We start from the raw sequence: 23,001 nt of genomic DNA, 5'->3' as shown, positions 1-23,001 counted from the left end.
GTCTGTACGGCTGCGTGTGGTGATGAGGGTCTTGGGGGTATCTGTACGGCTGTGTGTGATGTTGGGGTGTGTGTACAGCTGTGTGTGGTGATGGGGTGTTGGGGTGTCTGTACAACTGTGTGTGGTGATGGGGTGTTGGGGTATCTGTACAGCTGTGTGCGGTGATGGGGGTGTTGGGGGTGTCTGTATGGCTGTGTGTGATGTTGGGGGTGTTGGGGTGTCTGTACGGCTGTGTGTGATGTTGGGGGTGTTGGGGTGTCTGTGCGGCTGTGTGATGTTGGGGTGTTGGGGTATCTGTACAGCTGTGTGCGGTGATGGGGGTGTTGGGGGTGTCTGTACGGCTGTGTGTGATGTTGGGGGTGTTGGGGTGTCTGTACAACTGCGTGTGATATTGGGGGTGTTGGGGTGTCTGTACGGCTGTGTGTGGTGATATTGGGGGTGTAGGGGTGTTTGTACGGCTGTGTGTGATGTTGGGGTGTGTGTACAGCTGTGTGATGTTGGGGTGTCTGTACAACTGCGTGTGATGTTGGGGGTGTTGGGGTGTCTGTACGGCTGTGTGTGGTGATGTTGGGGTGTCTGTACGGCTGTGTGTGGTGATGTTGGGGGTGTTGGGGTGTTTGTACGGCTGTGTGTGATGTTGGGGTGTGTGTACAGCTGTGTGTGGTGATCGGGGTGTTGGGGTGTCTGTACAGCTGTGTGTGGTGATGAATTCTGCTGACACTGATTATGTTTTGAAGGGGGTGTTTGGCTAATACAGATGGTTCTGCTACTGGCTAAATGAAGCGGGTGAAGCTTAGCTGTTTATGTTGTAACACCTCATCTTGCTCTCACGCACACTCTCTCTCTCTCCCACCTTTTCTTTTGCTCTCTCCTTCACACTCTCTCTACTCTCCCCAGCCCTCTCCATCTCTCTCTCCTCTCCTCTCTCTGTTTCACTCTCTCTCTGAACATTTTGTCTCCTTAGCTTTCTCATCTGCCTCTACGTGTGGTCCCCACTCATCCTACCCCATCCGTTGCTAGCAGGGCTGGTCAGTGCAGTACAGTTTGCCTGCAGCCTTCACCTGCTGACCAGAGTGTGAGCTCACATTCAAATCAGCACTTCAACCATTAGCTGTACATCATTAAAACGCTCCTCTCCTGAGAGCTGCTCAGAAAGGGCTTTTACCGCAACACAGATAAAGCTGCAGGCAGTAGAAAAGCCCATAGAGAGACACACTGTTAAATCACACATCGAGAAAAACACAACACAAGCAGAATACAACTGTTGCTCTGAGAGTTTAGAGCCTAGCTTACAGACTAGAAACTGAATCATTTGGCAGGCACAGCTGCTGAGAGTGGACTGAAACAACACACACAGAAGAAAGATAATGTATCTGCGTGTGTAGAGAGACAAGCGTCACTTGCTTACCTGTTTGTGGAGAGTATGCAGCAGTCTCTCGCGGTCGTGTGTGTGTGTGTCTGCAGCTGTGCTGGACTGTGTGTGTGTCTGCTCGCTGTGTGCCACAGCACACACACTTAGTTCTCTCGTTCTCCCCTCCTCCACGCCAACCTCACCACTCGCTGCCTGAGAGAGGGGTGGAGCCACGAGTCCCTTGATGGGTTCCAGCCCCACTCCCTCCTGGTTGGTCGAGAACAGGCTCTGTGGCATTTGCCCCTCCTCCTGCAGGGAAGTGAACTGCACCCACTCTGCCCCCTGGAGCTCTCCACCTGTGCTGGGTAGGGCTGAGGTCTTCTCCTTCATCTCTACTTCATCTGCTCTCCATGCCTGGAGCTTCGCCTCCTTCTGCAGAGCCTTTTCCGTCATCTCTGCCACACACTCCACCTGGTCCGCCTCCTCAAGCTCCACCCTCTTTAGTTCCACCCAGAGTAGCTCAGCCCCTTTCTGTTCCATCAGTTCTTCGAGCTCTGCCTTCTCCAGCTCCACCTTCAGTAGCTCCGCCTCCTTCTGTTTCACCTGTTCCAGCAGCGCCAGCCTCTCTAGCGCCACTGTCTGTAGCTCCGCCTTCTTCTGGTTCATCTGTTCTTCCAGCCCCACCTTCTCCAGATCCACCCTCCGTAGCTCCACCTCCTTCTGTTCAACCTTTTCCACTAGCTCCAACTCCTCTTCTTCAACCCTCTGCAATTTCCTCATTAGCTCCATTGTGTCCTTCTCCATTACCATGCCACCATCCAGCTCCTCATACTCTGCCTTTGCATGCTGGATGGAGGTGCTCTCTCCGTCTGTTCCCTGATGGACTGGTTGAAGCTGGGTTTCAAGGCTGTGCAGTGCTGTGTGCTGCAGTGTCTGCTCCTCAAGGCGTTGCTCCAGCCTTGCCTTCTCAGCAACCAGGTAGGCATACTCCTCCTTCAGCTCCTGGTAGTTCACTTCAAAGTTCTTCTCCGCAAATGAGAACGTGTTTTTCTGTCTTTCGATTTCACTCCTCAGTCCCTCTACTAGTTCATCTGCTTGTTTGTTCTCTGTGGCCAGAGCTTCCATTTTCTTCAGCAGAGTCTCGTGATGATCTTTCAGGCTCTTCAATTCCTCTGCCATGGCAGAGTTTGTTTCTTTTAGAAGCTTGTTTTCAGACTCACATTTTCTCTCCCAGGTCTCATCGGTCACTGCATCGTTCCTTAACCATGACCCTTCAATGCTTTTGCACGATCTCAGCTCCTCAACTTCAGCTTGCAGCTCCAACAGGTCCACCCGAGAGCCCTCCTCCAACCGAGAGCCCTCCTCCGCCCGGCTCAAGTCATTCTTCAGAGCAGCGATCTCCTGCTGCAGCATGGCAGTCTGGTCCTCGGCCGCCTTCAGCCTCTCCTCGTACCCGTGGCATATCTGCTGGATGTTGTCATGGTGTCTCTGCTCCAGCTCGGCCCTCAGGTTCTGTAGGTTCATCTGGCTCTCATGCTGGAGGTCCTCGCGGAGGCGGGACAGCTCCTCCTCATGACTGAAAAGGAGCTGCGTGCGGAGTCGCTCAAGCTCCGCCTCCTGGGACTCCGCCATGCGGTCCAGCACAGCGTCCTTCTCGCGCTCCAGCATCTGCAGCTTGATCTGGTAGTTTGTGATCTCCGACTCACGCTTGGCCTCCAGCTCGCTCGACGCCTGCGCCGCGGCCGCCAGCTGAGCTTGCAGGTCACCCACGGCTGCGTGCAGCCACTCTACCTTCGTCTTGGTCTGCTCCGCCTCAATCTGGCTATGCTCCGCCCCTCCGCTCTCCTGAACCTGTTCCTGCAGACGGAGATTCTTCGCAGACACCCGTGTGAGGTCCTGCTCGGCCTTCTCCCGGAGAACCTGAGCTTCCTGCAGCCGCTGCTGAACTTCCACCAGCCTGGCGTTCAGTGCATTGACCTCCCCTGCACTCTGGCTCCACTGAGCCCTCAAACGCTCCAGCTCCACGCGATGGTGCTCTGTGATATTTTTAGTGTTTGCGGAATGATGGTTCACGACATGCTCCATCTCCTCAGCATGCCGGGCCAAAAGCTCCTGCTTCATCTGAACGATCTGCTGTCCATACATCTCGTCCAGCTCCGCCCTCAAGAGCTCCAGCCTGCGGGTGGCATCTAGCTCCGCCCTTTGTAGTACCTCACCCTCTGATTGGCTGCCCTGGTGGTGGCGCTTCTGCATGTCTTCCACGGTGCCCATCAGCTGCATGATCTCAGTGGATGAGAGCCGTTCCTTCTGCCTGGACACGAGGAGCTCCGCCTCACAGACCTGCAGCTCATGTGTCTTTCTGGCCAGCTGTTCACTAAGGTCATTAAAACGCTGTTCAGATGCTCGGAGGTCGTCTTGGTGCTGAGCTAATGACCTTTCTTGTTCTGCTATTTGCTGGTCCTTCTCCTGTAGCCTCCGAGCAATCAATTCTTCTGCTTCCCTTGTGACCTGAGGATACAGAGAAATGGCAGAGAACTGAGGACACAGAGACACAGCCGGTTTTATATTTCAGCTTTTTAATAGCAACGCCCACAGTGTGTGAAGCATCTGATGTTTCTCTGGGATGTGGAGGGAGAGAGGGAGAGAGGGAGAGACCTGCTTCCCTCATTCAGTAAATCAAAACCAAATTCAAAACTGAAATCAGAAGCAAAGCAACCAGGTACACCTGAATGCTGAATTAGAGCGAGCACGCGAGCGCGCGCGCGCACACACACACACACACACACACACACACACACACACACACACACACACACACACGTCTATTTATATGCATTTCAAATGTTAATATTTCCACTTTACTTAAGAGAAGCATGTTGACTTAATCTTTACTTGTTCAGCACCTTTCATACATACATGCAACTCAAAGTGATTTACAGAATAAATAGAACAAAACAAACAATAAAATAATGTAATACAATAAAATGATAAACCACAGAAATTCCCATAGAAGTTCCGCACCACTGTGTATAAACTTAATTTCTATTTCTATGTTTCTGCATCTTTTGCCTAAGATCTAAACTACTATGAACATACACAAGAGGTCCAGATTTCTAGCAGACCATTAGTGGCTGAGATTCAACAATTGCTAGAATGATTCACACGTAAGCATGCAAACTGAGGAGTATATTTGTACCCACTGTTTCCACCTGGGACAGCTTCTGCTGAAGTATGGACATCTGTAAAACCTTTTCCTGAAGACCTTTAACCTGTGTGTCCTTCTCCTCCAGCTGTGCGAGATGACCTTTGACCTGTGTGTCCTTCTCCTCCAGCTGTGTGAGATGACCTCTGACCTGTGTGTCCTTCTCCTCCAGCTGCTGCTGGTAGAGGACAAGCTGCTGTCGAGTCTGGAGAAGGTCAGCAGCCTGTAACTACACACACACACACACACACACACACACACACACACACACACACACACACACACACACACACACACAAACACAAACACACAGGCACGCACACACACACAGGCACAAACATACACAAAGGCACGCACATGGGGTACCTGTTGTACCTGTTAGGTGAGTGTGTGTGTGGGGAGGGTGGGTATTGGAACGTGAGAGGTTGGGGGGTTTAGAGGTGAGTGTGGGGTAGGTGAGAGGTGTGGGTTAGGTGAAAGGTGTGTGCGCAGTAGGCGAGAGGTGTGTGCGGTAGGCAAGAGGTGTGTGGGGTACCTGTTGGAACTGGAGCTGCAGTTTCTGGCTCTGTTCGGTGAGCTGGAGGAACTCGCGCATCACCTCGTCCTTCTCTAAACGAGCCTGCTGCAGGTTAGTGGTGAGCTGGGTGATGATCCCATCACGCTGCTTCAAAGCTGCTTCAAAGTCTTGGAGCTACACACACACACACACAAGCACGCACACACACACGCACTTTCATGTTTACGTAGTTACATCATGCACTTAATAAAATGCTAATAAAAGTAAGTCTGAACATACAGTACTGCAGATTAACAATAACTTAAGTCTGATTTAATAAGTCAGAGGATTTATCTGTGATAAACTATTTGGAGACTTGTGTGTGGAAATGTCCCATTTAAGGCTCAGTTGGCTGTTCTTTTATGTGTAGCTCAGTTATGCCAGGATTATCAGCTTTAGCAATGACACTTAGCACTTAGCAGAGTGCAAAATCACTGGTGCAGCTCCAGGACATTAATTCAGAAAAGATGCCTCATTTCTCTTATCATCACAGGTGGAGAGTGCCAGTGTCCAGGGTAATGACTGCCCAAACTCCTCTGGACCACGAGTAGGTACCTGCTGCACTCCCTCGGCTCCCGGAGTGTCCCCGATCTCCTGCTGGTCCCTCAGCCCCTCCCCAGCTGCGCTTGGGGAAAGCTCCGCCTCCAGAGGAGACACATGACCACACAGTTCCTCGTCCTGGGGAGGAGGATTGGGAAGTAGAAAAGAGGAAATCAGCTGAGGTTCTGCACCTCCCTAACTCACCATCTACCTGTTTGCCCAATTTCCTTCTGCTATAGTTCCTATTTATCTAAGAAAAGGCATGGGTGTGTTTAGAACCTTAACTGTAGGGCTGGATCCCTAACTCCATTTACATAAATGTAAATCTTTATCTTATGCTCTAACTCCTTCTTTACCATTTGGTCTGTCAATTTGCCCAGCCAATCACTACCCAGGTCTGATTATAAAGGGTTCAGTTCAGCTCTGCCATATTTAAATCCCTTTACAATGCCAGCTCTTTCTGTTCTCACTGAGCATACTCTGTTCGTCTCTCAGGATGTCCTCATCCCCATCTTCCTTTCTCCAAATCTCTCTCTGGGAGTACACTCTCTACTCTCTGGGAGTACACTCTCCACTCTTTCTGTACAGTTTCCAGTGTAACACACAATGCAAGCTTTAAACAGCCCCTTCCCATGTCCCTGCAGACTGAGATTACACTGCAGCACTTGTGGATTAGTGGGTTAGACTCGGAGATTAGTGGGTTAGACTCTGAGATTAGTGGGTTAGACTCGGAGATTAGTGGGTTAGACTCGGAGATTAGTGGGTTAGAGGAGACTCCAGCTCCAGCAGACGAGTTCCAGTTTAGGTAAAGGTGGCGGCAGAGCAGTGGCAGAGCAGTGAGTGCGGTCATGAGCCAGTATGGACTGGTCTCCCAGAGGGTTACTGTACCCCGACCTCCTGTGACCTCACACACATCTCATGGCACCCGTTCACCTGTCAATTCACAATTCAACAAATAATGTAGTGTTGGAATCTCTGTCTGGATAAAACACAAAGACTGTATATAATCCACATAATCAGTGTCATTATCACGAATCTATCTATCTAATCCGAATCATACATTTTAATCCATCCAATCAGAGGCGCATTACAGCAACAGGTGTGATCTGAGCTCCTACTGCTAGAAACACTAGGATTCTCAGTCCCACAACATCTCAGACAGAGCACTGCACTAGTGGTCCAAACCACAACTGCGGACAGTTTAAAAACTTTAATAAACAGTTGCCTGAGACACTAACAAACCAATAAAATGTCTTTTCATATTGATCTCAACACTGAACTCATATTTGTTTCATTCATTAAATCTCACAAATATGTGAGAAATTCAGTTCCAGCCTCTGAGGCTTCTCCAAGATTCCAAATCAGTTTTTAAACAGTCAAACCTTCTCAAAGCTGCACCACACCAACCAAAACAACATTATTGTAAAGAATAGACAAAGTGAATAGACCAGTATGAATGTGGGAGAACGCTACAGAAACATCTCAGCACCCGTGTTTTCACCAATTTGTTAGTGTACACTGGATTCCCATAATTTCCCCTTGGGATCAATATGCAATTTCCCTTTGGGATCAATAAAGTATTTCTGAGTCCGATTCAGGAAGTGGTCAGACACTGAGCTGTGTGATGTGGATTTCATTTTGAATGAATATTACATGTTCACCCACCTACAATTCATCACACAAAATGAAAATGCTTTCAAAAACAGCATTTTTGATAAAAAAACTTATCACCGTATGTGTGTGGTGTACCTGATAGGTGAGCTTTTTTTCCCTTTTCATTCTTAACTTAATATTTAAAATGTTTAATATAAAACATTCACATTTCTGTTAGTACTAGTTTATTTGGATAAATAAACATATCCTTTCATTTTAATCTTTCATGTGAAGCACTTTGTTACTGTGTATGAAAAGCACTTTATAAACAAATTTGTGTTGTCTTCACAGCACTCAACACCAAGCAGGTGGCCGTTGGCCATTCACCCCACACTGGCTTCCATCCTGCCCTGCTGCCATTAAGGCCTGATTAATGGAGTACAAGAGAGATGGTGTTCATCGGTTCAAGCGGTTCTCATCTCTGTGCAGGACTTGTGACCGTTGGGCTTCAGATCAGGGAGCTACACGGTCCCTGGACTTTCTGGTTTGGTGTTTGTCCTGACAGTACAGTGCAAATTGTGTTCCTTGCCAAACTATGCCCATTCAGATCAAATTATAACAGGTGGAATCTTCTCGGTGATAATTAAAGCAAACAGGATGTAATTTGTCTGAATATAGCAAAGAGACTGAATGCTATAGTGAATTAAAGATTTCAGCTTGGATTTTTAATTAACATTCAAACTCCCCAAAACTTTGTCATTATGAGTGATGAAATGCAAGTTAATTGGTTAACATGGCATTCATATCCACTTAAAATAAAATCCACAACACAAAGTGGTCAACAAGGTATGAGGTAATGAGGTATATTACTGGTGTCTGGCCTTGTGTCTGGTCTGATTACTACTGTCTGGCTTTGTGGCTGGTCTGATTACTGGTGTCAGGACTTGTGCCTGGTCTGATGGCTGACCTGGTGTGAACAGAGCTGAGAGGAGTGTAACGGAGTGTTTACCTCAGAGGAGTAGTCTTCTGCCGTGGTGGAAACCTCGCTGTCTGGCTATAGAGGAACAAAAGAAGACGCGTGAGGAAAGTTCACATTATTTTATTCTTAATAATTATTCATAATAATTCTTCAATTTTCTCTTCTTTTGGTCTTGAAGCCCAAGTCTTTCTCACAGAAGACTGATCTGAAGTGTGCAGCACAGTCCTCACAACTCTACAGAACACACACAGCTGTCTTCTTTTCATCCACAACATTATCAAGAGACGAAAAGATATTTGGACACAATGGCACCAGGTCTTAACAGACTAAATTTCACACCTGTGGGACAATAAAGGGTTGGGGTTAGTAAATAAAGGTTAATAAAGGGTTAGGGCGAGTAAATAAAAGTTAATAAAAGGTGTGTGAAGACTACCGTCTCTTCACATTCAAATTCTGAAGAAGCAACTTAAATGCAGCAACTGTGCCTCACGCCCTCTGTCTGATGTTACATGTGACAGACATTGAGCAAGGTAATGCTGATGTTACATGGTGCCTGTCCTCAATGGTGTAGCAGTGGAGTTACATGGTGGTTGTGTGCAGTGGTGTAACTTTAGTGTTTCTCAGTGGTTGCCATCAATGGTGTTGCATGGTGGTTGTACTCAATCATGTAACACTGACTGGTTAATGTAACAGTGATGTTACTGTAAGTGATGTTAATGTAATGCTACAGTCATGTTAATGTAATGTAACAGTCATGTTGATGTAATGCTATAATGATGTTGATGTAACAGTCATGTTAATGCAACAGTGATGATGTAATGCTATAATGTTGATGTAATGTAAAAGTGATTTTAATGTTAATGCTGTGCTGAATAGTGGTAAATTACATAAATAATGTTAACAACACAACTACAACTGCTTAATGATCAGAGAACATCAAAAACAAACAAATTAATTATTCTGCTGCAATTCATAAAAGGGTTTGAGGCGCAAATGCTGGGTGACAGTGTGGAAGACAATAAATAACAGACAACATGTTTTTTAAACACAGACAATACTTTATACAGACATTAAGTGTCTCTTCAGGCTTGTGGTGTGATGCACAATTTATTGTATTTATTTATTTTTTTTTACATACTTGCTAACAGCGTGTGTGTGTGTGTGTGTGTGTGTGTGTGTGTGTGTGTGTGTGTGCAAACATAGCCCTCAGATCAGCTGTTTCCACAGCAACAGCTCCAGTGGGAAACAGAGAGGCTACAGCTAATGTGTGTGTCAGGTCACCCTGTTCAAACAGACAAGAACAAAAGACGAAAAATGACTTGACGTAGTGACATGAAAGAAGTCACAGGCTGAGATCAAGAGGTCATGAAAGAGGTCACAGGCTGCTTGCATAGTTGAGGTCAAGAGGTCATGAAGGAGGTCATAGGCTGCTTGCATAGCTGAGGTCCCAGTGAGGTGAAACGCAGATTGCTGCAAATAGGACAGAAAAGTTGTCCCCTCATGAGCCGCAGGACAGAAAGGTTGTCCCCTCATGAGCCGTGGGACAGAAAGATTGTCCCCTCATGAGCCGTGGGACAGAAAGATTGTCCCCTCAGAAGATGATCAGTATCTCCTGCAAGGTAATTCAGTGGTCCAGAGTGAGAGCAGGTCTTCCTGAAGGAGAGCTGAGCAGAGACTCATCACACAGGACCTCTACAGAGAGCTGAGCAGAGATACACTTCAAGGCCACCCTAACCCCCCACACACGTGTACACGCGCACACAAACACACAGTCTGTGCACGCTAAAATGCAGCTGCTGTCTGTTGCCAGGGAAACCAGTAATTCTGCAGTAATTTAAAACAGAGTTGGGGGGGGCAGTTTTTTCTTTTTCTTTCTGTTTAACGTTATCCACAAAAATGATGAGACAGCAGTGTGGGTGGAGAGTAGGTGGAGAAAAGGTAGCAATAGTGGTAGGTGGATATAAAGGGAAGAGGGTAGAGGGGGTGGAGATAGGTGATGATAGAGAGAGAGAGAGAGAGAAAGGAGAGGAGAGACAGAGGAGAGGAGCACTGGGGTGTCAGTCAACGTCCGTCAGCACTCGGGGGTGAGTCAACGTCCGTCAGCACTGGGGGGGGGGGGGGGGGGGGGGGGGTGAGTCAACGTCCGTCAGCACTGGGGGGTGAGTCAACATCCGTCAGCTCTGGGGGGGGGGGTGAGTCAACATCCGTCAGCTCTGGGGTGTCTGAGACATGCACTACTGGTCCATGAAATTGGTCCATGAAATTGCTTCATGTTTTCATCCCATCAATTATGAGATATGGGAATATTGTAATGGTCTTCTAATAAAATGTTCTAAATGGTCATTTCTGCACTGCCTCCCAGTTACATTTCTAATTGAATCTAAAAGACTTGTTGACATATAAAGCTTAAAATGGTCATGATGGGCCCACAGTATCTCAAAGACGTCACTGTGTAGTACAGACCTGGGCAAACCACGGCCCGCGGGCCACATCCGGCCCGTTGTGCGTCCCTGTCCGGCCCGCGAGAGGCCAATCATAAATGAAACAAATATCTATGTCGTGCGTGCAATACAACTGTGACGCTTTTATTTTGAAAGCGCTACGTTTGCGTTAATTCCGTGTGGACGTACCTGCGTGTGTGTGTGAGCTGTGCGAGAAACACTGTAGGTGATCAGCGACAAGTTAAGGCTGAATTTATACTTTCAGGAGTGAACGTTGCACCTCGCACGAACCTCCGCAAACGGCGGAAAATTTACGTGACGAATTTTAATTGTGCATTGTGTTCCAGGTTTGAAAAGTGCTGGAATTTAGGCTAAAGTACTTCAAAATGCTTGAAATTGTAATTGTATTTCGATTCACAACAAATAGCTGACTGAACAGGGGGGTATTCCAGAAACCGGGTAAGTAAACTCAGAGTTAACGAAAGCTCAGGGTTTTCCGTTCCAGAAACCGAGCTTAGAGAGAACCTGAGTCAGCTGGGAAATATTGAAATGGACCTTGAAAGTGCTGTAGAAGTGCTTTAAAGCTAGGTTTAAGCCAGGTTTATACTTGACGCGGCGCGAGTGTCCGCGCGGCGAAAATTATGTAATCGCGGTGGCGGAGGGCCTCACGCGCTGTTGATTCGCAAGGTCGTGCACCTCTCGAATTTTGTAACTTCGCTCGCGCGCCGCGCTTCAGCGCAATGAACAAAGTCATGTTTGCAGGGTTCATACACCTTTACAAGGTGGAATATACGTCACTTTCAAGGTCCATTTCAATATTTCCCAGCACGTTAAACTTAATTAAGTTAAATATTTATACATATATTCGAAATGATCCGAAATAATTAGCTTTTTTATTCACATTATTTAATTGTTGTTTATTTTCAAAACGCCCAATCTTAACGTCTTCACGTTCTCTGTTTCGTCCTGGAATTACAAGAAGCTCGTATTTGTTAACGTAATACAAAAAAACTGTTCATTCAGATGGCTATTTGTTGTGAAACGAAGTAGTTACAATTTCAAACATTTTCAAGTATGTCTCGGATCATATGCCTGTATTATTTGATTTTATTAATCATGGTCAACCTGTTAAAAAATGCGCTCCTGTACGGCGCTTCCGTGTTTTTAAACCCTCCATTGCTGTTCATTTTTCCGCTGCTTTTAATCACGAGTTAAACTCAAACGTTTCTATGGCCGCTAGTACAGAGGATCTGACCATTCATTTTAACTCACTTTGTCGAACTGTTCTGGACTCTGTAGCTCCATTAAAAACCAAGCGTGTAAAGCCCAGATCAGAGCCTTGGTTAAATGAACATACTCGTAACATCAGACGGGAGTGCAGGAAAGCTGAACGGAGGTGGAAAAAGGAGAGATTAATTGTTCATCTGGAGATACTGAGAGAAAAATTGCAATTTTATCAAAAGACTGTCAAAGCATCTAGGTCGAAATTTCTTTCCAATATCATTGTTTCAAACTCTCAAAATCCCCGAGTGCTTTTTAACACTCTGAGCTCGGTATTAAATGCTCAAGAACCGTGCCATCTGGAGACGTCCAGAGAGACATGTGACAGATTCCTTCACTTTTTTCTGGATAAGATAATAAGCACTAGGGCTTCAATTTCTTCACCTGTTCAGGATCCATCTATTCTATGATCCTGTACTGTTAGTTTTGACCACTTTGAGCCAGTTTCACTATCTTTTTTAGAACAGCTGGTTACCAGTTTAAAGCCAACCGGCTCCCCTTTGGATGCTGCCCCTGCTTGGCTTGTTAAAGAAGCCTTTCCTACTATTGGTTCATTTATCCTTAAAATTATTAATAGTAGTTTGACCTTTGGTGTGGTGCCAAGTAGTTTTAAATATGCTGTGGTGCAGCCTTTGTTGAAGAAACCGGGCCTAGATTTGGCTGTGTTATCAAATTTTAGGCCAGTCTCTAAACTTCCTTTTTTGTCAAAAATCATGGAAAAGATTGTTTTTGCTCAACTGAAGTCCTTCCTTGATGAGCATGCAATTACGGAGGTGTTTCAGTCTGGTTTCAAAACCCACCACAGCACAGAGTCTGCCCTGCTAAGGGTTTTTAACGACATCTTGCTAGCAACTGACTCTGGTGACTGTGTGGTACTGGTGCTTTTAGATTTGACAGCTGCTTTTGACACAGTGGACCATGAGATACTCATCTCTAGGCTGGAGCAAAGTGCGGGTGTTACAGGCGTAGCGCTCAGGTGGTTCAAATCATACCTTTCTGATAGAAGATTTTGTGTCAGCATTGGTGACTGTGAGTCAGACTCAGTTGACCTCCCTTGGGGTGTTCCGCAGGGTTCCGTTTTGGGACCTCTCTTGTTCTCCATATATATGCTGCCACTTGGAACAATTTTTCGGAAGTATGGTATTCCTTTTCATTGTTATGCGGACGACTGCCAAATCTACTTCCAATTGAAAGGTATTGGTTCACATTCGGCCCAGCCTCTCCTTGACTGCCTTATGGATGTCAGAGGATGGATGTCGATAAATTTTCTCAGTTTGAATGAGAAAAAAACAGAAATCATGTTGTTTAGACCTAGTGATACAAGCAGCATTCCTTGTGTTGACCTCTCATCTCTGTCATTGTTTGAAAAACACATTGTGACAAATTTGGGTGTAAAAATGGATCCTATGTTAAAGTTGGATGCCCAGGTAAACGCTGTGGTTAAAGCTTGCTTTTTTCAACTGAGGAGATTATCAAAAATCAAGCCTCTACTCTCTAGACGTAATCTGGAAACAGTAATACATGCTTTTATAACATCTCGCCTGGACTATTGTAACTCACTATTGACTGGAATAAGTCAGGCTTCCATGACCCGTCTACAGCTAGTGCAGAACACCGCGGCCCGTTTTTTAACTGGTACAAGAAGGCGAGAGCACATCACGCCAATTTTAGCTGCTCTTCACTGGCTCCCAATTCACTTAAGAATCCATTTTAAAATACTGGTATTTGCTTTTAAATCTCTTAATGGACTTGCCCCATGCTACCTATCTGAACTATTACATCCATATGTTCCATCTCGGTCCCTTATGGCGCATTTCCACTAGGGCCTGCTTGGCGCGGTACGGTTCGGTACGGGTCGGTTTGTGAGTGTTTCCATTAGTACCAGTACCCTGTGAGCCGGCCCCTTTGGGTACTTTTTTCGTACCGACTCGCTCGAGGTTCTAACCGTTCCGAAGCGGTACAGTTCTGTGACGTGGAGGGACAGCATGACACTGATTGGCCAGGGAGTGTCGTCACAGGTTGCGTCAGGAGAGCGACTCCTCCGCTATGCTATGGACTCCTCAGCCATTTTTAAAACCCAAGGAGCGAAGTCTGTTCCCTGGTCAAACGCCGAGGTACAAACCTTTCTGTTAATAATCAGCGATCAAAAAATCCAGGGCGAACTGGACGGGGCCACTAGAAATGTAAAGGTTTTTAGCGAGGTTTCCGCGCTAATGGCCACTCATGGCTACCAGCGGTCCGTTCAGCAGTGCCGGTCGGTCCAAGCTAAAAAAGCTTAACGCGATTACCGGGCGGTGAAGGACCATAACGGACACAGCGGAGCAAACCGCAAAGACTGGAAATGGTTCCAGCAAATGGATGTCATATACGGTCACCGGCCAGCCAGTAACGGAAGAGAAAACGTGCTGGACATTGTCGGTGCTGGAGGCCACGGAGAATGGTGAGTGTATTGTGATTTCACAGTTTTACTACTAGGCTCGTAAAAGATGTAATATGAACGTAATATGAACGCATCTATTGTAAACGCAGGAATTTAGAGCTGTGTTTGTAGTTAATGTTACCACCACAGTCACTACTGTACAATAGCTAGCTCTTAGCCTTGCTAGTTGCTAGTTAGCTGTAGCCATAAACACAGCATGAGCAGCGATGACGTGCTACACATTTTGTGCAGTTACGCTATATTGTTGTTGCTTTCACGGGAATGCTTGTGTTTAATATTTGTTATTTTTTACGTTCAAGATTCCCCTTCCACTGACGAGGCGAGCGGAGTTGGCGGAAAATGTTTCCTTCAACCGGGCTTTCCTCGGGGTGCTTGGCGAACTTGTGAACACCATGCGAGACAGACGCCAGTAAAAGCACACAAAATGTTGCTTGTAGTACTATAAATATTTATTTCATATAAAGCTATACGTATATATTTGCTTTTTGCACTTTTTTAAAACTATAACTATATTATTTACATATGTTGTACTTTAAATATCTATATTTCATAATAAAGTTTGATTTCATTTGATTGTATGACTGATGCTTTTTATGCAGGGTGTGTTCAGCCTGTTTGAGTAATACCAAATTATTATCAATAATTAGAGCAACCACATACAATAATGAAGATAAAGATAAATAAGATACAATAATGCTATGTGTTAAGGGGCGTCGACCGGTGTTGTGGTCGTATACAAATGATGTCACGACACTACAACCCGCGCGCCAACAGCGACTCCACCCACATTGGGGTGGTTCACCATTGTAATGGAAACACAACGCGACCGTACCGTTCCGTTGCGAATCGACCCGTACCGAACCGTACCGCGCCAAGCAGGCCCTAGTGGAAATGCGCCATTAGATCAGCTGACCAGATGCTTTTAACTGTTCCAAAGACGCATCGCAAACTTAGAGGGGATAGAGCGTTTGCATGCATAGCTCCAAAGCTTTGGAATGAGTTACCGCAGTACATCAGGCACGCTCCCTCACTCAGTGTTTTTAAAACCCATCTAAAAACATATTTTTATGACTTGGCTTTTAAATCAGCATAATGACTCAGACTGTTTAACTGTTTGTGTTTGTTTTATATCCTTGTGTCATTTTAATTACTTTCCCTGTTCTCTGCTTTGTATTGTGTACAGCACTTTGGTCAGCTTTATTGTTGTTTTTAAAGTGCTTTTATAAATAAAGTGGTATGGTAGTGGTATGGTATTTAGCCTAAATTCCAGCACTTTTCAAATCTGAAACAAAAAGCAACATTAAAATTGGTCAGGTAAATATTCCTTCCCCTGTTTTTGAGGGGTGTTTCTTTATACCAACACACATCGTTTCGGAGAACACTCGCGGAAGTTTGCGTGAGGTGGGCGGAGCCACTGTGAGGACGTCATTATTGTTTGTGTGGCCCTCTGACACAATTCAGGTTTCTCATGTGGCCCCTTGTAAAAATTAATTGCCCACCCCTGGTGTAGTAGAACCTGCCATGTCTGCACTCTCAAAACGTAAAGTTTACTTTAGTTTCTAGAATTAGTAATATTTCAGCTGGGGTAGAGTCTTCTCCTACAAAGCCTCTCACCTATAGAAAATTTTTAATTTGGGACTTAGACAGACCATCAACTGTTAAAGTTGCTAAAGATTTACTTTGTCTTCCAGCTCTAACCAGAGGTGCATAGGCACAACTCCTCAGGATGTTATGGTAATACGAGTGTGGATGTTGTCATCCATACACTTTATGCAATTGTTCGGGTTTGTAGTGATGTGCAACACAATGTCTCATAGCCCCCAGGACTGGGGCCCTCAGGACTGGACCGGGCAAGTCCTAAGGGCCCCATTTACCAAAATAAAATGATTCCATGCTCAGTAAGACTGCAGTCATACTGGTTTGAACCTTCAAGCGTTTCCTGCCAGTCTGAATCTGAAAGTGAATGCAATTCCTCACTGCCCTGCTCTGATGTGTTATGTCTTTGTGTGTATGAGGTGTGTGTGGGTACAAGTATATCTCACAGTTTCTCCAGTGTAGAGGGTGGATGAGAGTGTGTGTGTGTGTGTGTGTGTGTGTGTGTATGTTCACCTCTAGTGTGTATATCTGGTCGTGTCTCACAGTTTCTCCAGTGCGGAGGGTCTTCGTTAAGGACAGCCCAGTGGAGGCTTCATTCCCCTCTCGGGTCACTTCCTGTTTGACTGACGGGTCCAGCTGTGCCTCCCTCACACACTCCTCCTCTGATCCTGTCTTCTTCTTCTTCGTCTTTTTCTTCTTCTGTCCATCATTGTGAGCTTTCTTCTGCCTGTACTCTGCCAGCTGCAACAGAAACAAACAAAACTAATATCTTAACATAAAAACACAAACACTAGGAGATACATGTTTAGCTGCTGGAAAAAAACTACAGATCAGACCACCAGTGGCCAAATATTTTCACCCCTGTAATCTTCGGATTCTCATGATCCACTGTGTAATCCACTGTGATGTGGGTGTAATCCAGCACTGCGAGGGACTGGGATTAATTGGTGGAGCAGAGATCTGCAGTGATGTAGGCAGTGTGTGTGGTTGCTGGGAGACAACATGAGCGCGCGCGCACACACACACACACACACACACACACACACACACACACACACACACACACACACACACACACACACACACACACACACACACACCTCCCCCCCACACACACACACACTCACAACCACACACTTCCATACACACTCACTCCTTCCCACACACTCTCACACAACCACACACCTCCACACACACACGCACCCCCTCACACACCTCCACACACCTCCCCCCACAAACACACACACACTCACTTACACGATCACTCCTCAAAACGCAATCATCTCAGAAACTGCGCAGATCCAGGCAGATCTAGCCCGACTCTGATTGATCCCGGCAGATCTAGCCCGACTCGGATTGATCCCGGCAGATCTAGACTGATTGAGGTTGATCAAGACTGACCTACACTAGTTCAGATTTATCCAACTCAATAAAATTACCTAGACAGATTCAAACAAACCCAGACTAAAGCAATCAAGATTTACTCAGATCATCCTTCATGATCCTGGCTGTTCTGGAAAGATCCAGTCTGACGCAAAATGATCCATGTTGGACGAGTCTTGAGCAACCATGTCATGTAGTGTAATTGTGAAGAGACCAACACAGGGTACACAGCCTGGTTCAGACATTTCTAGGGAACATTACCGGATTAGTGAAGACTCCACATTAAAATACCTGTCTAGTTTAGAACAAGACTTCTTCTAGGACTACAGAATCTGGAAAAGTACCATGACTGAATTCTGATCTTTAAATTCTCTCTGTAAAAATGGGAACTATCATTATGAATCATTACTATTTCACTGGTATTCTTGCTTTTCTGAAGCATCAGTCTGGGTGAGTTTCAGAATCTTTTCTGCTGTAACCATGGTGATGGAGCATGGACTAACCCTTTACACCAGCGAAAATGAACAGAAAGTGTATTCACTAGCATGGCCTACCGCACACGCAACCGCACACACCACACATCACTCACCACCGCGCACGCCACATACCACTCACCACCGCGCACATCCTCCTACATGATTCAGTCTGAAATATTACTAACTTATTTTGAACATCGAATGCCATCATGAGAAGTTACATAACACTGTTGGTGTGAATCTCTGATGACTTTCAGGTGATACAATATTTTTAAAAAAAAGTGCAATTCATTGTTATTAAAAAAATTATTTATTATTTATTTCGCATTTATTTAAGCAAGTTGCAGACTTCTGTGAACATTTGCTATGAAACAAACTACCTTCCTATTAGGGTTGTGCCGATCATCATTTATGACCTACCATCGCGATGGATGGATTTTGTTTTTCCACAAACATGCACCTTCTTTAGGTCTCCTTCACCTAAAACTTTAGCAGGGATTGTACGGAAAATGAATAAATAAGGTATATAACTGACTCTAATAATATGAATTAGAGTCAGGGATGAAAATTAAAATACCCTTCTTCTACAAATATGCCTAATTGGCATATTATATTATTTATTATTATTCTATTTTTATTATTAGGATATTATTATTTATATCTAGGTTAAAGTTTGTCTTCATTTTTTTTTCTACATGTCTGTATTAATTTTAAACATTTCATGTTATTCACGTGAATAGAATAAGCCTGTTCGTTGTGCGTCGGGAAACTTGCTCAATGTCAATGCGAATAGAATAAGCCTGTTCGTTGTGCGTCGGGAAACTTGCTCAATGTCAACCGAAGTTCAACATCAGCAAAAGCATTAATTTTGTAGTGAAAAAGGCTACAAAATAAAATTGACACGTTTATTAAAAGTTGAACAACAAAACGAAGCAACAGAGCTTATGAATGGCTATGGCATTTACCTTTTTTTGAAAAAGCTTTAAAATAAATCATCATGGATTTCACTATGACATCACAGCAGAACAAACGAAGGAAAGAATAATGAATGAAAATATAATAAGAGCAAGAAAAATATAAAACAAACAAACAGAAAGCATGACTTCCCGAAACGTGCTAAACTGTAATAACTAAAAATGTTAAGAGGGCCAACATTGTGTATCCTATTCCAACACGCTTACATGTCAATGTGTCTGGCCAAAAAAAGCAACATGTTGACCTTCTCTGGCTTTAATAAGCTGCGGATTGGGGTGACCACACTACCCGCTGTGCTGAAAACTCTTTCTGAGGGTGTGCTGGTAGCGCATCGCATATGCAGAGATTTTTTCGTGCGATTTTTGCCATTAGCGGAAACCTGCTCTGGGCCATTCAAAGGCAGTGGAAGTTTTTTTTTTCTCTCTTCACACGTTAAATCCTGGGTAGAATTATCTGGGTAGAATTATCACCATATAGCTTATTTTATACTAGGCTACTTTTATTTTATAATCATTATGTTTTTATATAGTATGCCCCTTTTAAATTTGGTCATGAAATTTGGTCAAAACTGATTTCTAGAGTGAATTGTGTTTGCCTACATTCATATCCAACTAAAAGTGCATACAATGTAGGCCAGGCTGAGAGGCACCCGATCTGACACCAGATCAGCTGTTAATAAGGGAAGAGTGGATACAGGTGCATTAGCAGGTCAGTCTCTAGGATACGGAAAGGCCACCTGTGGCGAGTGGCGTAAGACACAATGAACGATACCCTGCAGGATCTGAAAGACAGACAGGGGAGGAGAGAGGAGAGGGGAGGAGAGGATGGGAGAGAGGGAAGGGCAGGGGGAGTGAAGGGTGGAGGGGAGGGGAGGACGGAGTAGAGAGGAGAGCAGAGGAGAGGAGAGGAGAGAGGGGAGGACAGCTGGTCTGGATGAGCTGGTCTGGATGAGAGCCATGCGCATTTCACACAAACACACTGGTGGCCATAACTGTAGAGTTAAGAGTAGAATTATAATAATCCTAATCCTACTGTAAAGGCAAAGTGATGAGGACAGTAGGTGGTATATAGGTGGTAATTCTCCCCTGTACCTGCCTAAGACACAAACACTCAAACATCTGTTATAATGCATCTGAATCTACTGATGTCCATCAGGTGTTTTGAGATGTGCAGACGAGAGATGCGTGTGCATGATCTGCTATACTAAACATGGGGCCCATTCTGCGGCACAATATACTGAATATACCTAAACATAAACAATAACTACAACAAAAACCATGGACTGACATTAGTGAATCACAGGTATCTGTTAGGATCCTGCAGTGCCACAGCCCTAAATCAGAGTGAGTTACACAGAGAGTCATGTCAGCAGCAAACACCCGACAGCCTCACAATACAAACGCCTGCCAGGAACACAGAGGAGCAGCAGAGAAACCTGGTCCTGTACCTGCAGTCTCTCAGTGTCCTGTACCTGCAGTCTCTTAGTATCTGCTGAAAAGTCTCATCATCCTTCATCCCTGAACATACTGGGCAGGAAAATACACCAGTGAATCCACAATTACAGTCAAAAGCACCTCAAAAATACCAGAATTCGATACCAAAAAGACGCAGACAAATGAATCTTGACACTAAAGAGCAAAGAAAAGTAATAAATAAATAAATATTACCTTTTAAGAAACTCAGATTACAAGTGGTTATTGACATTTCTACTATTACCACTAATGCAAAACAAAACCAAAAAATTATAAATAAATTTAAAAATGCAACTGGCCATTACCCTGAAATACATGCTATATTCTGTACCCAGCTCTCAGGGCTCTGGCATACAGGCCAGTGTGAACTATACAGGTGTGCACAGAACAGCATTTGTATGTAGCATTACATATATGATGTACAGTCATGAATATGGCAGTGGACATTTTCCTCTTTTTATGTATAGTATCCAGTGGAAGTGACTCATGGTGCAAACCAAGGAGAAGAGAAAACGTCACAGTGATGACCACAGTGCAGCTAATGATGACCACAGTGCAGCTAATGTATGTTAGATTTGTCATTTACAGTGAAAACAAGTATTTGATACGCTGCCGATTTTGCTGATTTTCACACTTGCAATGCATGTAGAAATCTGTCATTTTTATCATAGGTGTTCTTCAAGTGTGAGTGATGGAATCTAAAAGCAAAATCCAGAAAATCACACTGAATGATTTTAACCCACCTATTATGTGCATTCTTGTAAAACAGCCATGATGTTTAGGGTAACTTTGACCCTGGTGCATGTTTAATTGTTCAAAAGATGTCTGAAACCAAAAAAATCCTAACAGACAGTGAGAATATTTAATTACTAACTACTTTACTAATTATTCTATCAATATTTAGTGCAATGGTGTTCCTTACTTGTAACAGGTAATGGTTCAATTAGGATCGTTTTTCATAAAAATGTGAAAATTCCCATGTTCAAACTATGATACCAAACACACTCAACACTCTCATACACTTATACACACACACACACACACACACAAAAACACACTCTCATACACAGACACACACACTCTCTCTCATACACAGACACACACACTCTCTCTCATACACACACACACACACACACACACACACACACACACTCACACACACTCACACACACTCACACACACAAAAACACACAAAAACACACACACACACACACAAAAACACACACACACAAAAACACACACACACAAAAACACACACACACAAAAACACACACACACAAAAACACACACACACTCTCATACACAGACACACACACACACACACACACACAAACACTCTCATACACACACACAAACACTCTCATACACACACACAAACACTCTCATACACACACACAAACACTCTCATACACACACACAAACACTCTCATACACACACACAAACACTCTCATACACACACACACAAACACTCTCATACACACACACAAACACTCTCATACACACACACAAACACTCTCATACGCACACACAAACACTCTCATACGCACACACACACACTCTCATACGCACACACACACACTCTCATACGCACACACACAAACACACATACACAAACACACATACACAAACACACATACACAAACACACATACACACACACACACACACATACACACACAAATTAAAAAAATAAAAATAAAATTTTTTTTTAAAGGGTCAAAAATTTTAAAAAGGGTCAAATTTACCCGAACAGTATCTATGTGATATAAACATGCAGGGGGTGGTTGCAAATAACTGACATGAATTATTTTCATATAATATGTTGATTACACTAATTAACCCTAGCAGAAGAAGTTTCATACTGAAAAAATTATTTTAAATAGTTTTCCTACATCTTCAAACTTTGAAAAGGGTCAAATTGACCCACAACACGATTAAATCATTAATTTGCATTTTATTGAGGAAAATAAGTATTTGATACATCAGAAAAACGAAACTTAATACTTGGTACCTTACCAAACAGTATGAATTCTGGCTCTCACGGACCTGTTAGTTGCTCTTTAAGCGGCCCTCCTGTTCTCCACTCGTTAACTGTATTACCTGCACTTGTTTGAACTAAATAGAATAAAGACACCTGTACACACACAAAAACAAACTGCAACCTCACCACAATGGCCAAGACCAGAGAGCTGTGCAAGGACATCAGGGACAGAATTATAGCCCTGCACAAGGCCGGAATGGGCTACAGGAAGATAGGCAAACAGGTTAATGAGAAGACAACACCTGTAGGCACAATAATCAGAAAATGGAAAAAGACAAAGATTACAGTCAACCTCCCTCGGTCTGGAGCTCCCTGCAAGATCTCACTTCGTGGGGTTGCACCGATAGTGAGGAAGGTAAGGAAAGAGCCCAAAACTACTCGGCAGGACCTGGTCAATGACCTGCAGCAAGCTGGAACCACTGTTTCCAAAAAAACTATTAGTTATACATTGCGCTGTCATGGCTTAAAATCCTGCAGTGCACGCAAGGTCCCCCTGCTTAAGCCAGCACATGTCCAGGCCCGTCTGAAGCTTGCCTATGACCATATAGATGATCCAGATGAGGTGTGGGAGAAGGTAATGTGGTCAGATGAGACGAAAATAGAGCTTTATGGTCTAAAGTCCACTCGCCGTGTTTGGAGGAAAAAGAAGGAAGAGTACAAACCCAAAAACACCAT

General features: G+C 44.5%; 1 protein-coding gene and 1 long non-coding RNA gene across 8 annotated transcripts in view; one reads left to right on the top strand and one right to left on the bottom strand.

The window, feature by feature from the left end:
• The window catches only part of akap9 (A kinase (PRKA) anchor protein 9), a 98,986-nt gene that overhangs the window by 72,990 nt on the left and 2,995 nt on the right, over positions 1–23,001 (bottom strand). For 6 of the 7 annotated variants that reach the window (XM_077006641.1, XM_077006640.1, XM_077006642.1 and 3 more), the window contains exons 2-8: positions 16,493–16,720; positions 8,252–8,296; positions 6,538–6,582; positions 5,665–5,787; positions 5,089–5,244; positions 4,552–4,782; positions 1,409–3,859 (exon numbers count right to left, since the gene is read on the bottom strand). In XM_077006641.1, coding sequence (XP_076862756.1) covers positions 1,409–3,859; positions 4,552–4,782; positions 5,089–5,244; positions 5,665–5,787; positions 6,538–6,582; positions 8,252–8,296; positions 16,493–16,720 — 3,279 coding nt within the window. The remainder of the gene's footprint in view (positions 1–1,408; positions 3,860–4,551; positions 4,783–5,088; positions 5,245–5,664; positions 5,788–6,537; positions 6,583–8,251; positions 8,297–16,492; positions 16,721–23,001) is intronic. The other variant, XM_077006645.1, reaches the window with a different exon arrangement.
• LOC143514897 (uncharacterized) lies at positions 13,749–14,961 on the top strand. Its single transcript, XR_013130984.1, has 2 exons — positions 13,749–14,383; positions 14,683–14,961. It is a non-coding gene; the product is annotated as an uncharacterized LOC143514897 (long non-coding RNA).

This window comes from Brachyhypopomus gauderio, chromosome 5 (assembly GCF_052324685.1).
Source record: "Brachyhypopomus gauderio isolate BG-103 chromosome 5, BGAUD_0.2, whole genome shotgun sequence".
NCBI classification, from domain to species: domain Eukaryota; kingdom Metazoa; phylum Chordata; class Actinopteri; order Gymnotiformes; family Hypopomidae; genus Brachyhypopomus; species Brachyhypopomus gauderio.
Note: the sequence above shows the minus strand (reverse complement) of the source record. Positions and strands in the feature narration are given on the sequence as shown.